This window comes from Eschrichtius robustus, chromosome 21 (assembly GCF_028021215.1).
Source record: "Eschrichtius robustus isolate mEscRob2 chromosome 21, mEscRob2.pri, whole genome shotgun sequence".
Taxonomy (NCBI): domain Eukaryota; kingdom Metazoa; phylum Chordata; class Mammalia; order Artiodactyla; family Eschrichtiidae; genus Eschrichtius; species Eschrichtius robustus.
In genome coordinates this window covers 6,211,661-6,233,589 of record NC_090844.1, presented here as the reverse complement: position 1 = coordinate 6,233,589, position 21,929 = coordinate 6,211,661, and the positions used below count along the sequence as shown (strand labels likewise).

At 47.5% G+C, this 21,929-nt stretch overlaps 1 protein-coding gene and 1 long non-coding RNA gene across 2 annotated transcripts in view; one reads left to right on the top strand and one right to left on the bottom strand.

Moving 5' to 3' along the window:
- Window positions 1–21,929, bottom strand: part of LOC137756013 (uncharacterized) — a 158,864-nt gene that overhangs the window by 38,341 nt on the left and 98,594 nt on the right. The window contains exon 2 of the long non-coding RNA XR_011072147.1: window positions 1,660–3,574. This is a non-coding gene — a long non-coding RNA (uncharacterized lncRNA). The remainder of the gene's footprint in view (window positions 1–1,659; window positions 3,575–21,929) is intronic.
- Window positions 855–13,840, top strand: DEFB1 (defensin beta 1). The gene is made up of 2 exons (XM_068532197.1): window positions 855–1,077; window positions 13,583–13,840. Exons 1-2 carry the CDS (start codon window positions 1,017–1,019, stop codon window positions 13,729–13,731), a joined length of 210 nt encoding a protein of 69 aa, XP_068388298.1. The 5' UTR covers window positions 855–1,016; the 3' UTR covers window positions 13,732–13,840.

Here is a 21,929-nt window from a genome sequence, read left to right as displayed (position 1 = left end):
AAAGGACCAGTGGTTGTCAGCAGTTGAGCACAGAGGGGAGGAATGAACAGACAGCACAGAGGATTTTTAGGCCAGCGGAGCTATTCTGTACGATGCTATACTGATGGCTACATGTCACTATGCATCTGTCCAAACCCATAGGATGTATAACACCAAGAGTGAGCCCGAATGTCAACTCCAGACTTTGGGTGACAATGACGTGTCAGTGGAGGTTCACTGCTGTGACGCATGTACCGTCTGGTGAGGGCTGTAGATAGCGGGGGAGTCTGTGTGTGGACGGGGTGGGGGGTGTATGGGACCTCTCTGTACCTTGCCCTCAATTTTGCTGTGCACTTAAAACTGCTCTAAAAAAATTGTCTTGATAAAAATAAAAAAAAAAAATTCAGTGATAAAAGAGGCCCATAGAGTAAAAAGGATTTCAGAGATATCTTAATTAAAAAAAAAACCAGAAGCTCAAACGGCTAGTATTAGTCAACCTTGGGCCTGATGAAAATTCCATCGCTAAAGGTTAAAAGGACAGGCTCGGCTTTTATAAGGGAAGAGGGTGAGGTCTGGGGTCTCGTCAGCTGAAGGGCCTGACTCCGGACGGCAGCCGGCAGCCAGCAGGCTCAGTGCCTCCCCGGGGCCGCCTTGCGGGGCTCCCCGAGCCATCCCGGCGAGAGGGGTTCTAGCAGGAGCTCCTGCTCTGGGAACGCCAGCTGGACCGCCCAGCTGAGACTCCAGACAGAACCGGAGGCCTGCCTCCACGCCTGCAGGCCGAGAGCTGGGTCCAGCTGCAGCCAGCCAGAGAGAAGTGTGTCCACGTGACTCCCGGCTGACTCAGGGCTTGCCGCGAAGGGTTATTTCTTAGAATTTCACTCTGGGGATTGCGACACCACCCTTCAGATCGGTCTGTGCGATTGTGCAATCCTCTAGCCCTATAAATACAGTGACACTGCAGCCGCTGGAAGCCTCTGACAGCTCCGTCTCCGAGGAGCCTCTGCCCTCCCCGGGGATCCGGGCCACCTGCCGCCACCATGAGGGTCCTCTACCTGCTACTGCTGACTCTCGGCCTCCTCTTTTCGCAGCTGGCCACAGGTGAGCTGGGGACCTGCTGCAGTGCCCGCCCCGGGGCTGGGACTCGGGGCTGAGTCTAAGGACAGCGGCCTCTGTGTCCCCAGGACGGAGCAGCAGGAAGGCATCCCCGAGGCTGAGCGGCCTGCTGGGGGCAGAAGCCTACCGAGCCTGCAGGGTCTGGGCCACCCCGGCCGCTGGGAGCAAGCGTGCCTGCCTGGAGCACCCCCGGGCTGATTCTCCCTGGCGCCTGAGGGCAGCCGAGCTGCAGGAGGGCCAGACTCCCGTCTCTCCGTCTGTCGCTTAGGGCTCCCTTCCCTCTGCCCTTGGCAGGGATGTGAGGCCAGCGCCGGGCAGCTCCCAGCACCTCCCAGCCCTGTCTTTGGCTCGGGCATCCTGAAAGTATCCTACGGGGAAGGGGATCACCTACTCCGTCTGCAGAATGGCTCCTCACACTGAGAGGTCAGGGTCCCAGCCAGCCGAGAGGCGCAGGCTGCCACCCCATCTCTCTCCAGGTTCCGGGGTGGGCTCTCCCAGGTGCCCTGCTGCAAGCAGATGCCTCCCGCCCTGCCCACAAGACCAGCTCAGCTGGAATCCTTGACTCACCTGCACGCAGGCAGTCAGAGATCCACCTTCCTTGAGAAATCCGTTCACATCCTCCAGGGTGGGCCATTCCCCAGTGCAGAGCAGGGGAGCTCTGTGTCGGGCCCAGCTCCCCTGGGTCAAGGCAGCAGTGCCCCTGACGTTAAGAGAAGGTGAGACTCTTCTGGCAGAATTGGGGATACGTTTTATCCCAGCCCCGTCGCTCACTCACTGAGTGATCTTGAGCAAGTCACACATTCTGGGTTTTAGTCTCCGCACCTGCAAATTGAGCGCGCTGTGGCAGGTGGCTCTAAAAGTGTTAGAGCTCTGGAATTCTCTGGAAGACCCACTAGTGCTTTTCTCCAGGCCATCACCTTAGTGTGCAGACGTGCCTAATTTGCTCCAGGGGTGCCTCAGTGTTCCCCTCGGACAACTGGGTTCAGAAATATTCCAATGCAGAGTTTTAAGGTTTCCAGGTGGAACGCATAAGAGAGGTGGAGAAATTAATTTAGTGAGTTGCAACCTTGTTTTCTCAAAAGAACAGACAATACCAGTGCATGCCACGCTGTCAGCGTCTCTGCTGTTTTATCACACTCATCTCATTGCATGTGTGTCTGTACTGAGCAGCTGTGCAAAATCTCCTACTGCAGCTCAGATCACACTCAAAATGTTTGAAAGTCACTCTGTTAACGTGAAGAGTTCTTTTCAGTCTATGACGTCAAAATATGATTATGAGCATCTCATCCAAAGTATAGAAAATGAAAGTGTTTCCAAGGGTATGCGGGAGCGGCTAAACTTACTAATCGCTCATTACAGAGCTATCAGCTAACACTGTGGAGCACTTAGCGCATGCAGGCTTAGCTAAAGACACTGTCCTCTGACGACAGGCAGGCCCTGTCTGGACAGAACATCAGCGAATGGATTCTCAGGATGGGGACCGGGACCCTCAGGACCAGTTGCTGACACCGGCTCACCTTCTAGAAGGGCAAGAGAAGCGCCCACCCTCCACCTCCCAGCTGCAGCTGGGAGGCCACAAGCAGCCGAGGTCCTTGCAGGGCAAGCACCACCTCTGCAGTGCCTCTGCTGTCCCAAGACGTTTGCATCTTAAAAGAGGGCCACAGGCAAGGGCAACTCGGCAAAAGTGTCTTCTGGGGGATGTCCTGCTGTCTGGGTGTGTTATCCGGATGGGGAGGGGGAGCCCCAGGTGTCTTCTGGGGGATGTCGTGCTGTCTGGGTGTTGTTATCCGGATGGGGAGGGGGAGCCCCAGGTGTCTTCTGGGGGATGTCGTGCTGTCTGGGTGTTGTTATCCGGATGGGGAGGGGGAGCCCCAGGTGTCTTCTGGGGGATGGCGTGCTGTCTGGGTGTGTTATCCGGATGGAGAGGGGGAGCCCCAGGTGTCTTCTGGGGGATGTCGTGCTGTCTGGGTGTTGTTATCCGGATGGGGAGGGGGAGCCCCAGGTGTCTTCTGGGGGATGGCGTGCTGTCTGGGTGTGTTATCCGGATGGGGAGGAGGAGCCCCAAGTGTCTTCCGTGTTGGAACACACAGGTGTCCCCAGCCTGTGTCCCCCGGGCCACAGTGCAGGCAGCTCTCACCTCCTCTCTGCTTACCCTCAGGCACCGGTTGCGGTTCTGGTCATTGCGTCCTCACTGCTGTGCAGTGGTTGTTACAGCTGCTGCAGCTGCCCCTGCCGTACCCGCCCTGCCCGTGGGCCGCCCAGATGGACGCACAGTTGTGGGGTTGCTGCAGGGAGGGAGCGGGGGCTGCTCAGCAACCCCGAGCCCCCGCGCGGGTCAGTTCACTCCTTTTCTGGAAGAGCCCTTAGACCGGGTCATTTCACAGGTGGGGAAATCGAGGCCCACGTGACCCGGGGGAACCAGTGTTCTGTGGTCACTGCAGGAGATCCTAAGACTTGACGTTCTCTTTAGCAGTTTTCATCTCTGTCAGAAAAGAAAAAAAAAGGGTTGCCCACTTTTATCTTATTCAAATGGTCTTTCTGTGAATGCAGAATGATGTCACAATGACAAGGCGACCCAGGTCCCTGCATCAGCTGGATGGGACCCCAGCCGAGGTGTTCAGAAATCAAGACAGGTTGACGCTGTTCCCTCACTGATTCAAGGAGTGTTTGGTTAAGAGCTGCTGTGGGCAGGTGTTGCCCGGGAACAGGGGATGCGCCAGGAAACACAGCCCTGGGTCTCATCTCTACACATTCCAGAAACAGAGCGGGACAAGAAAACTGATTACATAATTACTTAACTAATGGCTACCGTGTTGTGAAATGCTGTTAAGTGCAGGATGCTAGGAGAACACATGACAGTGAGAGCTGACCTGGTCTTGAGGAGCCAGGAAGGCTTTCTTGAGGAAGCTAAGTGATGGAAAATTGGAAGTCATTTTGGTGTTCCTGATATTTTCAAAAAAATATTTCTTTTAATTTCCCCCCAACATTTAAAAGTCAGGATATGCCACCAAAAATAAAAATCTGATTTTTATCTTCTCTTTTTTTTTAATTTAAAAAAGTTTTAAAACTTTTTATTTTATATTGGAATATAGTTGATTAACAATATTGTGTTAGTTTTAGGTGTACAGCAAGGTGATTCAGTTATACATATACATGTATCTATTCTTTTTCAAATTCTTTCCCCATTTAGGTTGTTACATAATATTGAGCAGAGTTCCCTGTACTACACAGTAGGTCCTTGTTGGTTGTCCAGTTTAAATACAGCAGTGTGTACATGTTATCTTCTCTTAAAAACACAAAAGATGTGGCAACATTCCTACCTGGCAACAGTGAGCTGCAACTAAACAGCGGCTGTGCCTCCAGATGGGACTCCCTCCCCATGTCACTGCAGACCCCACCAGTCCCTAATGCCTCACTTCAGCCCACTTCACAGATTTGTGTTACCCGCCTGGCTGCCATGGGCAGCTGGATTTGCAGCCCTGAATTAACTAAACCAGTGAAAGGAGAGAAGTCAAGGACAAACCAGACGGAAAGGATAGCTGGTGTGAAAGCCTAGAGATGAAGAGAAATAAAAAACCATGGCTCTCGCTTTTAGCTTAGCCCTCCCAGTGCCCCCGTGGGGGAGGAAGAATCATTATCCCCGCTTCCTGGGTAAATAACAGTAATGGAGTCACATGGCTGGTAGCAGAGCAGGGACTCACAGGCCCTCAGCTGCAACACTGCAGGCCGCTCGAGGCACAGGGCGTGCCAGGCCGCAGAGAGGAGCCGGGACGGTGATGCGGGGGCAGATCCAGCGAGGCCTGAGGCAGCAGGAAACGCATCTGGGTGCGAGTGAGCCCCAGGGGGTTATAAACCCGCAAGTGACAGAATCAGAAGCGGCTTCTTTAAGAGACCGGTTTGCTGGGCTTCCCTGGTGGCGCAGTGGTTAACAATCCGCCTGCCAACGCAGGGGACACAGGTTCGAGCCCTGGTCTGGGAAGATCCCACATGCCGCAAAGCAACTAAGCCCGTGCGCCACAACTACTGAGCCTGCACTCTAGAGCCCACCCATGAGCCACAACTGCTGAGCCCGCGAGCCACAACTACTGAGCCTGCATGCCACAGCTACTGAGCCCGTGTGCCCAGAGCCCGTGCTCCACAACAAGAGAAGCCACCGCAGTGAGAAGCCTGTGCACAGCAACGAAGAGTAGCCCCCGCTCGCCGCAACTAGAGAAAGCCCGTGCACAGCAACGAAGACCCAACGCAGCCAAAAATAAACAAATAAATAAATTAAAAAAAAAAAAAAAGAGACTGGTTTGCTGCCACGTGGAGGTCGATCAGAGGAGAGGAAAGCAGATACAAGGGGAGAGCGAGGACGTTCTTCCTGTAAACAGGGCCCACAGCGGCGCTTTTGCCAGGGTGCTCAGCAAGTTAACCAAAATTAATGCCGCTGATAGAGTCACGGCCCAATCCTCAGTCCCCTTCTTTCCCTTCCCTCCGGACACGGATACCACGTGCATTCCCGGGAGTCTGGGCCTCTGTTTCCTCACCTTTCAAGTGACGGATGAGGCAAAACAAGTCCCAGCCCAACGTCCTGTGACCCTGGCTCTCCACCTGGCCTTGCTCACACCTGAGCGTCTACTCTAAGCCTCACCCTGACCTGCTGGCCCGAATACCTTCCACCTCTCAGAACTCTGGCAGCAGCACCAGGACTGTGCCTGCTATGGCATCGGGTCCCGTCCGGAAAAACACGCTCCCCGGTGCCTCAGACACAAGCCCCTGACTCCTACGACGACGCAGACCTGACAGAGGCACCCGATTAGCAATGCGGGGGAAAGAGTCATCCTCAGAAACGCCGGTCACACGGCACTGGCTATGGCACTTCATAGTGCCACGAGCAACTCCGAAAACATCTAAGTGTCCCCAGCATCTGCATCCGTCATGCAGGGACGACTCTTATCCCCACGTTAGAGGTGGTTTTTGCAGGGAATCTCAGAGAGGCTGACTTTTCAAAGACTCAGCCCGCGAATACCAAGGACTCGAATTCAGCTCTGACTCGAACTCCTATATTCTTTTCCCACACCTCCCAAAGACCTCTGGATATGTCACTAGCAAATCGATTCATCCTAAGGATAATCTAGATGGAAGTGACTTAAAGCTTTCATGAACTTAATAGGAGGCACTGGTTACCAGTGGCCAGCAAGCATTTCTAGGAACAGGGACGTTCATGGGTGACCCGTCTGTGGAAGGGGGCCCCTGAATTTTCATTTGGTTTGCAGTTCTGTTATTTGTTTTGCAGGAGTGGCTTGTATATATTTGACTTCTTCCCCAGAGAGCTTGAAAAGATCCACAGAGGTGAAGTCCGACCCTCTCTGGCCTCCACTGACCGCCTGAGCCACCAGCACCTCTCCTAAGTGGACAAAGCAGCCTCTATCTTAAAGTCCCCAATGGGAGGGAACCCACTCACTCGTGCAAAGCAGCCTCTATCTTAACGTCCCCAATGGGAGGGAACCCACTCACTCGCGGGCAGCCCTTCCCCTGGCACACTGCCAACCAGCCACCTTGTCCTGACTCGGGAAAGGGCCCAGCTGACTTGCCCAGGCCCACGTTCCGAGACGACCGGTCTCACGTCGCTTCCCACGGACAAGTCCCTTTCTGCATCCCCACAGGTGTGGGACTCCACGGCCAGCACTGGAAAATCGGGATTGGGCTCTGGCTCCTGCAGATCTGTGTCTGCGTCTGCTCCCCTCACATCTCAGATCCGTGGGTCCCGTCAACCCTGCTCTGGCTCCTGACTTTCTCCATGCCTGTGCTTTTCTGCTGCTTGTGCAGTGCGGTCCTCCAGGGCAGGGGCTAGGGGTCCCGGCAGGGGTGGAGCTCAGGCCTCTTCTTCTCCAAAACCCTTGTCGTTTCGGCACTTCACTCCGCTTTAGCCTGGTGGTCTTTTAGTACAAGAAATTTATATTTTAGTCAAAAGCTCCCCCATTTTCCCTTCTGACGTTGTTCCAAAACTTCACTTGCACCTCCAACTGTATACTGTCAATCCAACTTCAGAGGAGAGGGCCGGGGGACAGGGTCCACTGCCCGTGGCCTGAGCACCACACTCCCCGTGTCAGAGCCCCCCCCTCCTGTCTCTCTGAAAGAGAGATTCGTTAATTTCTTAAAGATTTCTTTAAGAAATTTTATTTTCGTGGCTCATTTATGTAAAGTGCAAAGATCCCCCTATGTTTCCAGTGTATCTTCTTCTCTATAGCCTTTTTCACCTGCCCTTTTCCTTGAACCTCCACCATCTGACCCGCACAGGCTACGTCCCATCTCGGCAGCACGGACAGCTGTCCATGCCCCTCAGGCAGATTTATTTCCTGATGACTCCGTAACAGCCAAGCCTCTCCTGTGTTCACGGCCATGAACTTTCTCCCTCTCATTTTCTTCTGGGACTGACCCATTGGTACTTATTTTCTAGTTAATTTCCTGCTAACTTAATCACAATAGCCCTTCATTCAGCCAACACCTATTATTACAGTTGACTTAAAAAACAGTTGGTGGTGTAGTTGCACTTGGGTGGGATTATTAAGAGTCCAGCTATAATTGGCCTAATAACTGTGTAGTATTTGAGAGTCTCTCTTTTCGCTGCAAGCATGGAAGCTGGTACAACAAGCCTGCTTTCCTAACAGGCCTGCTCCCTTCACCCCTTCTCATCCTTCATTCTCACCTATAAGCGAGTTCCCTCTTTACCATGTTCCTCTGGTTCATGGCGCTCCAGAGGCCGCCACATGATGTGCTGGACTGTATCTCTCAGACCAGCTGAATAAGGACCAAGATAAGAATAAGCGCAAGTCTAGAGAAGTACTATCATTCTTGGGAAAGGGGAGGAGAAGAGCGGGGCTGTGAGTTATCCAAGGGGCTCGCATGCCCGGGGAGTGGACGGAAACGGACCAAGGCAGTGATGGGAGAGGGTGTAGGAAGCTGCACATAGCACAGGAGGCCCACAGTGCTAGGAATACACAGAAGACCTTTTCAAAAGCAACTCTTATTTTTTAAATTTTTAATTGTAAAATATAACATGTATCCAGAGAAGTACATAAAACTCGAATGTATAATTTAATGAATTATTATAAAACAAGCACTCCTGTAACCACAATGTGAGTCAAGAACTAGAACTTGGCCAGCACCTAAGAGGCTCTCCTCCAGGCTTCTCAGTCACAAATCCCTCCTTCCCCCAAAAGCGATCATCACTTGACTTTTATGCTCATAACTTCCCATATTTCTTATAGTTTTACCATGTTAACATTCATGCTGAATAATATAGCTGGGTTTGTGCATACGTTTCAACTGACTACGTATCAAGAGGTGGCGGCATTGCTGGGTCGTATCATATGCTTATACTACTGAATTTTTATGAATGCCAAACTGTTCTCCAAAAGCGTATATATCAATTTATACTCCTACAGCCAATGAATGAAAGTACCTGTTCTTCCATATCCATGTCAACACTTGATAATGTCAATCATTTAAAAATTTTAGCCGTCTGGTGAGGGTAGTGGCATAGCATTGGCGATTTAATTTGCATTTCCCTGATAAATAATAAGTTGAGTACTTTTGTGTATAATTACTGGCCACTTGGATATCTTTTGTGAAGTACCTATTTGTCTTCTGCACATATTTTCTATCAGATTATCTGTCTTTTCTTAATGATTTCTAGTAGTTCTTTATATATTCTGCATAGAAGCTCTTTGTTGGTTGTAAGTATTAGAAATATCTTCTCCTACCTTGTGCCTTAATTTTTCACTCTCTCAATGGAAACTTTCCTTAAGCAGAGGTTTTCCACATTATTTTCATATGGTTAAATGTGTCATATCTTTTCCTTTAGGGTTAGTGCTTTTGTACCTTAAGAAATCTTTTTTTACCCCAAAGGCACGAAGAAAGTGTTCAGTGCTGTTTTCTGGGGGCTTACTGTTTTTCCTTTTACATTTAGGCTTATAACCATCTGGCAGTGGTTTTTAGTGTGCATGTATGGTCCAAGCTAAGGGTAAAGGGGTTTTTTTTTCCACTATGAATATCCAATTGTCTCAGAACCAACCACTGAGAAGACCATTTTTCTCCACTGTTCTGCTGAGCCACTGTTTTTCTACTTCAACTCTCCATATATGCATGTATCTCCTTCTGCTGTCCTACTTATGTATTTGTCTGCCCTTGTATCCTCACCACACTGTCTAATTACAGTGGCTCTGTAATTAGTCTCAAAATCCAGTAAAGCAAATTCTCCCGCCTTCTTTTCTCTGAGTGTCTTGGCTATTCTTGGTCTTTGGAATTTCCATATATATTTTAGAATCAGCTCATCAAGTTTCACTGAAAGAATCTCTTGGGATTTTATGGTATTGGGTTAAATCTGCAGCTTAATTTGGGGAAAATTAACATTTTAAAAATAATTAATCCTCCAATGCTTAAACATAGTATTTCTATTTATTTAGGGCCTCTTTAAATTCAAAAAAATACTGTATTCTTTATAGATAGAGGTATTGCACATAATTTCTTAGATTTATAACTAGGCATATTTTATGCTCTTCTATATGATGTTTTTATTTTATTTCCTTTTTTCTGTTGGTTGCTAATATACAGAAGTAAAATTCATTTTTTTCTTTTTTCTTTTTTGTATGTTGATCTCAGCAAATTTGCTAAATTTGCTTGTTCATTCCTTTTGGATTGCCTACATATAATCATAATGTCTGCAAATAGAGACAATTTTATTTCTTCCTTTCCAACCCTTGTACCTTTCATTTTATTTTTTATCTTATCCCCCTGACCAGTACTTCAAGTACAATGTGGAATGGTAATGACAACAGCAGTTATGCTGGTCTGATTGCCAATCTCATGGAATGTTTTCAATACTTGACCATGAAGTGTACTGTATGTTGTAGGCTTCTGTAGGTACTCTTTATCAGATTAGGGAAGTTTCCTCCAGTTTCTTATTTGCTAGGAGCTTTTTTTTTTTATCATGAATCAATGTTGATTTTTTTTTCCAATATCTTTCTGCATCTATTAAGATAATATAATCATTGGCTGATTAGATTATGGGAACATTTAGTCTCCCTGGGCCTCAGTTTCCCTGTCTGTAAGTTAGGAAAAAGTGATACATTCCTTGGAGGATTAAATGCAACCATAAACGTGTTAGTTCCCCACCAAAGGAAAGATGACCAGCTTCAGAATCTTAGAAATGGATGAGATCACATAATCTAGTCTCCTCAATTTTCAATTTGAGAAGCTGGGGCTCAGAAAGTTTGAGTGCTTTGCTAAAAATCACACAAATTCATTCTAGAACAAGGAATGTAACCAAAGTACCCTGACATTAAATATGTTGCTATTTCTTCTGGGTCCTATAATGTACTAGATCCTCAAAGATAATGCCAGAAATGAGTTCCTGCTGAGTGTGGTGACACCATAATTCACTAGCAGAGAGGTGGAGTGAGAACTGGTGGGGGTCATGGTACTACCTCTGGTCCTGGCTCTGCCTGTGGCCAACGGCATGCCCTGGGGGGCATCGCCAGACCTCAGCTTCTTCATCTAGGGAGAGAATCACAGAGAGGTTGAAGTAGTTGAGCTCTGAGGTCCATCTGGGCTCTAAAAAGCCACAGTTCGTTGTATTAGGGTCTCCTCTGTTTACCCAACAAAAGGAAGGGTAAATATAACATTAAATATACATATATTTAAATGTTGGTATAAATACACACACACACACACACACACACACACACCCCAACAACAAGAAGAATGTGTAGACCTTCTGATCTCAAAGGACTTTCACATTTATTAGCTTGATCCATCTTCCTAATAACGATCACTTGGAGGACGTACTGAAGGAGGGATTCAATCTTGCAGCAGGGGTTGGACTGAGTATCTTTCCAGCTCTGACATCTTCCAATGAAGAGCGAAAAAAGCTGGAACTGGAGATTTAGAGAGTCTAGTTGACTATGATCTTACTGGAGGTCGATATTGTGGTGAGGCTTTTATTATTTTTTTTTTAATTAATTAATTATTTATTTATTTATGGCTGGGTTGGGTCTTCGTTTCTGTGCGAGGGCCTTCTCCAGTTGCGGCAAGCGGGGGCCACTCTTCATCGCGGTGCGCGGGCCTTTCACTGTCGCGGCCCCTCCCGTTGCGGGGCACAGGCTCCAGACGCGCAGGCTCAGCAATTGTGGCTCATGGGCCTAGTTGCTCCGCGGCATGTGGGATCTTCCCAGACCAGGGCTCGAACCTGTGTCCTCTGCATTGGCAGGCAGATTCTCAACCACTGCGCCACCAGGGAAGCCCCATGGTGAGGCTTTTAAAACCTGGAACAATCTTGAACAGCAATACAATGTATAGAAAGAATACAGGCTGGAGATCAGGAGACTGTGTTTTGTGTGAGCAACTGAGTGGCCTTGGCCTAAGATGCTTCCCTGGGACAGTGGGACCAGCATGTCTCTCAATGCCCTTCCATCTCCATGGCAACACAGTCCAATGAGATGTTCTGTGATGATGGAAATATTCTACCGCTGCATGGTCCAATGCAGTAACCACTAGCCACATGTGGCCATCAAGCACTCGCAATGTGGGTGATGTAGTTTCGATTAATTAAAATATAAATCACCACACGCAGCTGGTGGCCACCACATTGCACAGCACAGCTCTGTAGTGAACAAAATGAGATGAAGCCTCTTTTGCTCTTGGTAGATGGGACACATCTAAGGTATTTTGTGTTTATTCCGGGCCTCAAACTTAAGGAAGTCTATCCATGAACTGAACACATCCAGAGGAGGATGAACAGGGTTGTGAAGTGTCTGGAAACTAGACACTGAGAAAAATGAGAAAAAGAAGACTTTTAAGGCAGTAGAATGACTGAAAATGGGACAGCCTTCTGAAAGAGTGATTAGACTTGCCTGTATAAAGCAGGAAAACACCACTAGCTGGAAGTTACTGAGAGGACAATTTCCATCAGTATGAACACCAAGTGTCCAGCAGGCAGAGATTACAATGCCTGTCTCCTAGGGTGACAATGGCCTGCTGCATTGGTCACCTAGGTCTGCTCTAGTGTGGACGGCTTAAACAACAGACGCTTTTTTCTCATAGTTCTGGATGGTAGAAGTTCAAGATCAAGGTGTTGGTTTGGTTTCTCCCGACGCCTCTCTCCTCGGCTGACAGAGGGCCGCCTTCTGTCCTCACATGGCCTTTCCTTTTGTGCTCACACATCACTCGTGTCCCTTTGTGTGTCCAAATTTCCTCTTCTTATAAGGACACTTTTGATTAGTGATCACCCATATACCTCATTTAACCGCAATCAGCTCTTTAAAGGCCCCATCTCCAAATACAGTCACATTCTGAGGTCCTCAGGGGCTTAGGGCTTCAACTATGATTTGGGGGGGCAGGGACATTGGGGGGGGTTTCAGGCCATAACACCTGCCAACAGAGAGACACAAAACAATGGCTACATAGCCGCTTGCCAGGGGTATCAGAGGGCAGCTTTTTCTGTTGGATACAGAGGAAGACGAGTCTAGAGGTCTTCAAATTATGAGATTCTGTGACGGGGAGGAAGACAAAATAAATTCCAACTGGGAAAATGATGAAAGCTTTATAGAGTAGCTATAATTTTTTTTTAAAATTTTTTCTTCCGCTACACCTGTCTTACTTCTTAAGGGCTCAATCTTTTTTTTTTTTTAATTTATTTATTACTTTATTTATTTTTGGCTGTGTTGGGTCTTCGTTTCTGTGCGAGGGCTTTCTCCAGTTGCGGCGAGCGGGGGCCACTCTTCATCGCGGTGCGCGGGCCTCTCACTGTCGCGGCCTCTCTTGTTGCGGAGCACAGGCTCCAGACGCGCAGGCTCAGTAGTTGTGGCTCACGGGCCCAGTTGCTCCGCGGCATGTGGGATCTTCCCAGACCAGGGCTCGAACCCGTGTCCCCTGCATTGGCAGGCAGATTCTCAACCACCGCGCCACCAGGGAAGCCCTAGAGTAGCTATAATTTTAACCTGACATTAAAGGATCACAGATTGCAGCAGACATGGTGATGGGGAGGTGGGGGTGGGGGTGGGCAGGGATTCAAGCTGGAGGGAATGATGTAACTAAACAGCACAGGAGTAAAAGGAAAGTTCGGGAATGCTCCTGGAATTAGAAAGATGCTTCTGCATTTCTGAAACAGAGGATGGCAACAGTACAAAGTGGTCGAATACCTATTTGGGGACTAACGTGAATTCCCTGTACACCAAAGCTCCCTGGGCAGGAGAAAGCCCACTCAGAACCCTGCTGTTCATCCCTGGCTTTTGTTTGGCCACAGCTGGCATAGACCTCGGATGGAGGGGTCTCTTTAGATGCCTTATTTCATGAGCAGCCTCACAGGTAAACTGAGTGCAAAGCTCTTGGAAGGGAAACCCCTGTGACGTGCTTTGCAAAGGGTGGTCTGTTCTGCTTTCACCGAGTGTTCTGAAGTCCCTGTGGCTGCAAGCCCGGAGTCTGAAGTGCTCTCTTTCCCTTCTCATAGGTGTTAATCTGCTTACGGGTCTCGGCCAGAGGTCCGACCACTACAAATGTGTCAAGAAAGGGGGGACCTGCAACTTCTCCCCCTGCCCCCTCTTCAACAGGATTGAAGGCACCTGTTACAGCGGAAAAGCCAAGTGCTGCATCCGTTGACTCTGAGCTGGAGCATGGGCAGAGGGGACCCAGAAGTCAAGTGAAGTATTTGTAACTGTTATTTGAATAAAAGAAGGTTTTTTTGAGGCATACGTCCTTCAGACCAAAATGAGTCTTGTGTCTCCTTTTAGAAGAGGTTCAGAAAGTATGAAGGTCAGAAGGGCAGACAGGCTGGGCCGCAAAGCCTGTCCAGGATGGGACTGGGGGATGCCGACCAGGTTGTCAGCTGTCTCACTGCCACTTTGTTTCATCACCAGATCTACACATGAGGGATGCAGGGGGTCCACATGAGACTAAGGACACCTGATGACGAGATGACACAGCTTCAGGCCTCCCTCTGTCCCAGCGGAAGTTCACCCCTGATTCAGCGGTCTCAGCTGCCTGCCCATCTGCAGAGGCCAGAACCGCTGCCCTTTCTCCTCCCTGGGCCGGGGGCAGTGGGTTGTGGGTTGGTTAACCTCAGCATCTGAGGACCTTCGCTAGGACCATAAAGCTATTCCTATTTCACTCTGCAGGCCTAATAGTAGGGTTCCCGGGTGACCATTCTTCACTCCAGCACAATCACGTGGTCTATTTACATGTCACTTAGAAAAGCATCCTCTACGACCACTGTCCCTGCCTTTCATCATGTCTGCACCATTAGGCCTGTAGACACCCACTGATGGGGAAGAGGGCGTTGCCTTCCCTTTTTTCCAATAAATTTCTTACAACTCCTGACGATACATGGACTTCTGTCCTCTCCTTCATCAGGCAACAGCAATTCCACATTCCACTTCGATAAATTACAAGCACAAATAAAAATCAAACATTATAAAAACTTTGGGGGAATTCCCTGGTGGTCCAGTGGTTAGGACTCCTGGCTTTCACTGCCCCGGGCCCAGGTTCAATCCCTGGTCAAGGAACTCTGATACTGCAAGCCATGCGGCCCAGCCCAAAAAAAAAAAAATTTTGCCCCCATCCCCCAGTGATGAATTTAGATGCCACACCCCTCTTTTGTGAGGGAAAGGCAGAGGAGATGCCATTATGCTGTGGACATTTACCGCTACTCGGGCGTTCTCTGTAACATGAACACGGCAAGTGTTCATTACAGTGCGTCCAGGCCTCCCCCTTCTCCTGAAAAGCTAAGAAATAATCTGTTGACTTAAAAAAAATATTCACAACCTAAAAGTTGAGAGTTACGTTTTATTTGGCGGGAAAGTTTAGGACTTCAAGCCTGGGAGGCAGCATCTGAAGTAACCCTGAGAGAACTTCTTCCAGGAAGCGAGGTGGGAGCCAGGTTATACAGAAGTTTTGCAACAAAGGAGAGGTAGTCAGGAACGTCAAAAGATTATTGTTCATTGAAGAAAACCAGATATCCCAAGTTAAGGAATTTAACTTGGCGCTTTTCTATGTATGGGAAGATGCAAGAGTCTGGGCTCGCTGAAATCACTCCTTCAGCTCTCTGGGGCCAGTATCCTGTGTGTTCCCATCCTGAGTGTCCTCAGGGCTCATGGTAGGGAATGGCTGCAGTCTGATGGCGGCCAGATGGCAGGCATTCTTTCCTTCCTGAGTTCCCTCAGGGCTCACCACCGGCTGTGGCTGCAATCGCTGATGACTGTGACATCCTTCGTTTACTGATACGGCTGGCAATATTCCACTCATCCCCAGCCACAAAGAGGGCACTGACCATCTCGGGAAGGTGGTGGCATCACATCTATAGCCCTGTCACCAGAGACTACAGGCTCAGACCAGAAAGACTAGCAGGGTTCTTGCAGCCCTTCCCAGCCCAACAGCATTTGGCCCCGGGACTTACATTCCTCAGGGGGTAGCAAGTTTTAAAGGAGATGTCCCATCTCCTCTCTGCCTTCTCTCCTCCACCCAAACCTCCTGGGAGCTTTTGCATTCACCTACACCTGTGTGCCCAGTGTCACCCTCCTTTGGTGAAACTGGAACGCAAAAGATATTGCCTGAACCAGCCTGGAGGGAAGATGGCTTTGAAGTTAAGGGGGGCGGTACGTGGGGTTGTCTACACGGCACTTCACCCCCGAATGACTGAAAGGCCCAGTTTCATGGTTCTTATTATAGCATCTGTCTAGATGAAGAGAAAGTGTGGATTTGAGTAAGCCGTACATACAGACCCAGATCCAACCCTTTATTACTGTGGCTGTCATTAAGGAATTGCTGAATCACGTACCTTCATAGTCATTAAACACGCTGACAACTCTGAGTGGGAAAAGTGTCCACTGGAGGAGATCGGCATTGGATGCTGGATGCTGTTTTAAGGGCGCCCTCCCCTCTTCATTACTGTTGCCTTTTGGGGTGCTAGGGTGGATGGAAGCCTACTTTACATCAGTGAGTGAGTCTGCTCTTTCCTATCATGAGCGATACGCTGGGTACTTTGGTCAAGAGCTACTTGAATGCCAACATAAATTGATTAGTGAGGACCTCTACCACCACTGCAGTTGTGTCAGCAAAGCTGGACATTGCAGCCCAGATCTCTGGGAAAGGATGCAACGCACAATCACCACTAAGGCACACTATCTACCTGTACAGACAGGCATGGGAGCTGCAGAGTCATCCTGCCAACCCCCACCTCAGTCACTGAGGTGCTTCACAGGCAGGCGGTGTCATGCACAAGGCAAAGTGCACCCTCGCTTTGCTTCAGCGTTTGACAGTGAATTCGTATGGCCTCACATTGGGAACTATGTGGCATCCTGGCTTCCCTGGCTTGTGGGCCTATAAGGCATGTCACCCCATCAAGTAGAGAGACCTGCCATGGCATTCCAAGCGTTCTTGTTTTCATGGGCACTAGCAAGTCTCAGCCATTCAAGGTTTCGTCACAAGTTTCCCCAAAAGGGGGAAATTTCTCCAATAGAAAAGGATGAACAAGGGGAGAACTCGAGCTACTCATATACATGTTAGTCTGCAGAGTAAAGGCATCTGTGTTAGTCAGGGTTCTCTGCAGAAGCAGAGCCAACAGGATGTGTGTGTATATACAGAAGAAGATTTAGTTTAAGGAATTGACTCATAGGATTGTGGAGACTTAGTGAGTCCAGAATCTAATGGGGAGGCCGACAGGCTAGAGATACAGAAAAGAGTTGCAGCTTGAGTCCAAAGGCAGTCTGCTGGAAGAACTCCTTTCTTCCTGGGGGAGGTTGGTCTTTCTTTTATTAAGGCCTTCAACTAATCAGACGAGGCCCACCCACATTATGGAGTGCAGTCTGCTGTACTCAAGAGTCCCCTGATTTCAACGTTGTGGTGTATATATTTTATTTTCTGTATATTGTGATGGTTTGGTATCTTTCTAAAAAAGCAACAAACAAACAAACGAAAAACCCAAAACGAAAAAACACCCTTCTGGCTGGGAAGAAACTGCTCTTCCTGGTGCTAGTGAATGCTTAAGAGCAAAGGGTCCAGCTGGGAGCATGTGTTTGCTATGCCAGCTACGCAGTCCAGAGCCAGGCCTCCTCTATGTGGCTCCCACTTTACAGGAGATGACATTCCTCTGCCTCCATCATGCCAGGGCAACTAGAGAAAGCTAGTTGCCTGTGACTTAAAGCTCACCAAAAGTATTCACACTAGCCGAGCCTCAGCTAATTCCCTATCCTGCCTTGTTTTCCCATGGAAACCCTAATAAAGGTTCTGGATTCTGTCTCCCGCCCACACTGCTGTTTCCCCATGTGGCCCTGTGAAGTGTGCCCTGCCTCCCAGCTCTAGGACCTGTGAGGATAATAAACTTTATTTTCCTGAGCCTCTCCTCTGGCTCCTCTTGTGGCCTCACCTGACTGACCATCTCATAAAAGAACACAAAACAAATGTTAACCTTACCCCGAAATCACCTTCACGGAAACACCCCAATTAATGTTCAACCAAATATCTGGGCACCGTGTTCCAGCCCAGTTGGCACAGAAAATCAACAATCAAGGCATCTTTAATGGCACCTTAGAGGCAGTCATTCTGCTGGGCGGACATCCCATATTTGTACCTGAAAACAAAGATCTCTTATCAGCATGACCTAACCATGTCAAGGTTCCCACGTGGTTTTGCCTGTCAAAGAAAAAGCTTATGAGGAAACAGGTCTTCCAACAGAATAGCTTGGGAAACGCACTCTTCCTACCTAGAACACATCTCAGATCTTTGTCCTTAACTGGGAACACACAACCAAGAAAAAGAAGACATGTGAGGTCAACCAAAGGCATGGTGGAGAAAGCCACATTAAACAAATACAAATTGCCTCTGAGAAAGTACTGTTAGTCCTGGGAACAAAAGAGAACTTGTAAAAATTGTTATTAGTATCATCAAATGGATGAAAGGAGATATTGTAGTCATACAGTGCTAATAAAATGTCCCGGGGAAACCTCAGAGAATGCAAAGAAGACAGCCACTTATGGATTGTTGACAAAATAAAATTTTTTCGTTCAGTGCAATATTTAATAAAGCAGAGAAAGGTTGTGATGCCTTTAAGAAACATTTCCATCCAAAATGGTTAATAAAAAAAAAGAAAATTTGACATTTAGATGAAGGTCCCCTAAGTTCCCCAAGTTCCCAGAGACCACTGGAGCTGGTGGAGCCACCAGAAGGACAAAGTAAGTCCTAAATGGTGACGTGGAGAAAGTCACCTCCTGAGCAGGAATATCCAGGGTATGTTCTCACATGAGCTAGAAAAGAACTTCTAGGGTGTTAAGTCACTAAACTTAGAAAGTTTATTTGTTATTGTAGCCAAAGTGGCCCTAACTATTAGACATGGCTCCACACACAGCCTCTAACCCAAGACTGATGAAAAGTGAAATCCCCAGTTGATAACTCCACGGACCTAAGGACCAAGCAGAACAACCTGAAAAAGGAGATTTGAGCTGTAGGATGGATTTCTGTGGGTGGAAGGGACCCCATGTATTGGACTGTAGGCTAAACAGCTGAGTAAATTTCACAAGATAGTAATGTAATACACACACACACACACACACACACACACACACACAATGTTTAATAGCCTCTGGAAAGCATCTCCGTGACATAACTGTGGTCCAAATATAAAATTATTTCTTACTTGTCAACCCTTAGAATCAACTATGGACGATGCACCGAAGATTTCTTTAAGGTTACAGATTAGAATACAATTGTTACTGATGTGGCCGCATCAATGGATAACTGAGAGCAGTTGGAAGGTAGATGGGGAAGGAGAGACAGAGGGAGAGGCGTCTTGTTGTACATGGTGGGTAATCAGGGACATCGTCTAAAGTTGTTGCATGAGAAATAGATGTAGAAGTGCCATGTCCTCCCCAAATTTACACGTGGAAGCCTAATCTCCAAGGTGATAGAACTTGGAGGTGAGGCCTTTAAGAAGTGATTAGATCACGAGGTGGAGCCTCATGAATGGAATTCTCATAAGAAGGGGCAGGAGAGATGGTCTTTCTCTCTGCCATCGAAGGGAACAGCAAGAAGGCAGCTGCCTACAAGCCAGGAAGCAGCTCTCGCAAGAACCTAACCATGCTGGCACCCTGATCTCCAACTTCCAGCCTCCGGAACTGTGAGAAATAAATGTTTCTTGTCTAAGTCACCCAGCCTACGGTATCTTGCTATAGCAACCCAGACTATGACAATGAGTATATTATATAAAGGCCTAAACTAAACCAATAAAATAACTAGAAATAATAACATGCCCTCTTATTTGGACATAAGAAGGGGAGGGGGTTGGGTAGTATCAACTAAATCCTCGTGGTTTATGGGATAACAGACGGTGTTTAAAGTTAATAAGTGAAAACAAGAGGTGCGAGCATGTCATTCAGAAAAGGAGCAGAGCTGAACGTGAAAAAAGGTGAAAGGTAGCTGCTTCCTGTTATAAATACTTTTCAAGAATTTAGTTTTCATAAAATACACGTACAAGTTTTGTAAAATGTATGCAGAGTGTCGAATGTATATTTTGAAGATGTAAGACATTATTGTTGTCCAATGGAAAAACCAAAGCCGTGTGAACCCGCGCCCCTCCTCAGAGCAACTTCTACAAGAACTGCATCAGTGTTGGTTTCCCGCATTGGCATTCTGTGGAAGAATGGCCTGCTCCTAGGAGGTATGTGCTGAAGTATTTAGGGCTGAAATGTCACGACGCTGGCAACTTCCTCTGTAATAGCTCAAAGCCAATAAAAGTTGCAAAGCGATTACAACTGGTGGATCCAGAGGGAGGGTGTACAGGTACGCTCTGTACTATGCTTGCCTGTATGTGTCCGTCTGAAGCTTTTCAAAATGAAAGTTGGGGGGGATGAAAAAAATCATCAGAACCAAGATTTTCAATGTAAGAGAAGATTCATGTAAAGTTAAAAGGTTATACTAAAATCCCATAGCCTTAAATTTGAATTGGGATTATCACTATAAAACCCTGGCTTTTTTCCCTCTTAACACAAGTGTGTGTTTCTCAGCCCCTGCACCTAAAAGTGCAGTAACAATGAGCACCCCTAGCACACAGGCCACGGGTCACTACTCTTTCCCACGAGAAAGAACCGGGATGTCTTACAGAAACAGAAGAGTCCAGGTCTGGAGCATAAGATGTACAAGATGAGCCAGGGGTATGTCGTTGTGCTAGAAAGTAGGGAAGCTACCAAAGGCTGATGGGTCACGTCTGTAGAACACTGGCTCCAAATTGACGGGGACTCGCTGGGCAAGGATGGAACATTTTTCATCACAGCAGAGAATCGTGACTACAATTGATTAAGTATTTAAAATATATAAGCACATTAAATATATAAAAGTATAATATTAAATTATATTTTAAACACATCAAATACATGAGGTCAGAATGATACTTAAGAAACAGTATTATTTATAACTGGAGTTTGTTAAGGTGCCAACTTATCACTCTGGAAATTGGTACATAGGAGAAAAGATCAAGCATTTACTCTGCCCTTCCAGTACAAACTGTATTTTAGGATAAGCAAGCATTATATGAAGGAAATATCTTATTTATAGAAAATTTGCAGCTAATAAATGAAGAAGGGATTGAGCAATGGAATATTGCCTGCCGTATCAGTAAACAAAGGATGTCACAGTCATCAGATATTGCAGCCTTCCAACGTGAGCCTGGAGGAAACTCAGGAAGGAAAGAATGCCTGCCATCTAGCAGCCATCAGACTGCTGCCACCCCCTACCATGAGCCCTGAGGAAACTCAGGATGTAAAAACACAGGATACTGGCCCCAGATAGCTGAGGTGCATATCAAAGGAATGATTTCAGCGAGCCCAGACTCTTGTATCTTCCCATACATAGAAAAGCGCTAAATTCCTTAACTTGAGATATCTGGTTTTCCTTAATTAACGATAATTCTTTGACATTCAGACTACCTGCCTTTCGTTGCAAAACTCCTATATAACCTGGCTCCCCGCCCTCGCCTCCTCTGAGCAGTTCTCTCAGGGTTACTTGAGATGTTCCTTCCCGGGCTTGAAGTCCTAAAAATTTCTGCCAAATAAAACACAGCTGTCAACTTTTAGGTTGTGCATATTTTTTTTAAGTCGACAGGATGGTAGAATTGGAAAATCACTGTTTTGCACCCCTGAATGAAATCATAGATCTAAAACAACTGTCAATGGATGGCTTTAAAACCATTTGTTGGAAAGCTTGGTGGGGAATTTGATAATAGAGGGTTAAGGCTAACACCAACTAAACTCAATGACTCACCTGGTCCTCACTGAAAGTGGCAGGACCAGAGGTTCATGGGCCTCCTGTTGTGATGTAAAGGAGGCACACACCACCACCTATGAAATATTCTGGCCAAAAGTATGAAAAAAAATGCACAACCTAAAAGTTGAGTGTTAATGTTTTATTCGGCAGACATTCTTAGGACTTCAAGCCCGGGAGACAGCCTCTCAGATAAACGTTGAGAAAGCTGTTGCAAAGAGGAAATGGGGAACCCAGGATACATGCCAGGATATATAGGAGTTTTTATAGGACCAGGTAATCAGAACAAAAAGCTACTGATAATAAAAGGAAACTAGACATCTCAAGTTAAGGAATTTAGTGCTTTTCTATGTATGGGAAGATGCAAGAGTCTGGGCTCCCTGAAATCGTTCCTTTGCTATGCACCTCAGCTGTCTGGGGCCAGTACCCTATGTTTTCTCATCCTGAGTTTTCTCAGGGCTCACCGTCAGGGGTGGCTGCAGTCTCTGATGACTGCAGGCAATATTTTATTTCTCAAGCAGCTGAACCTGAAACTAATCGACTTGCCACACGTA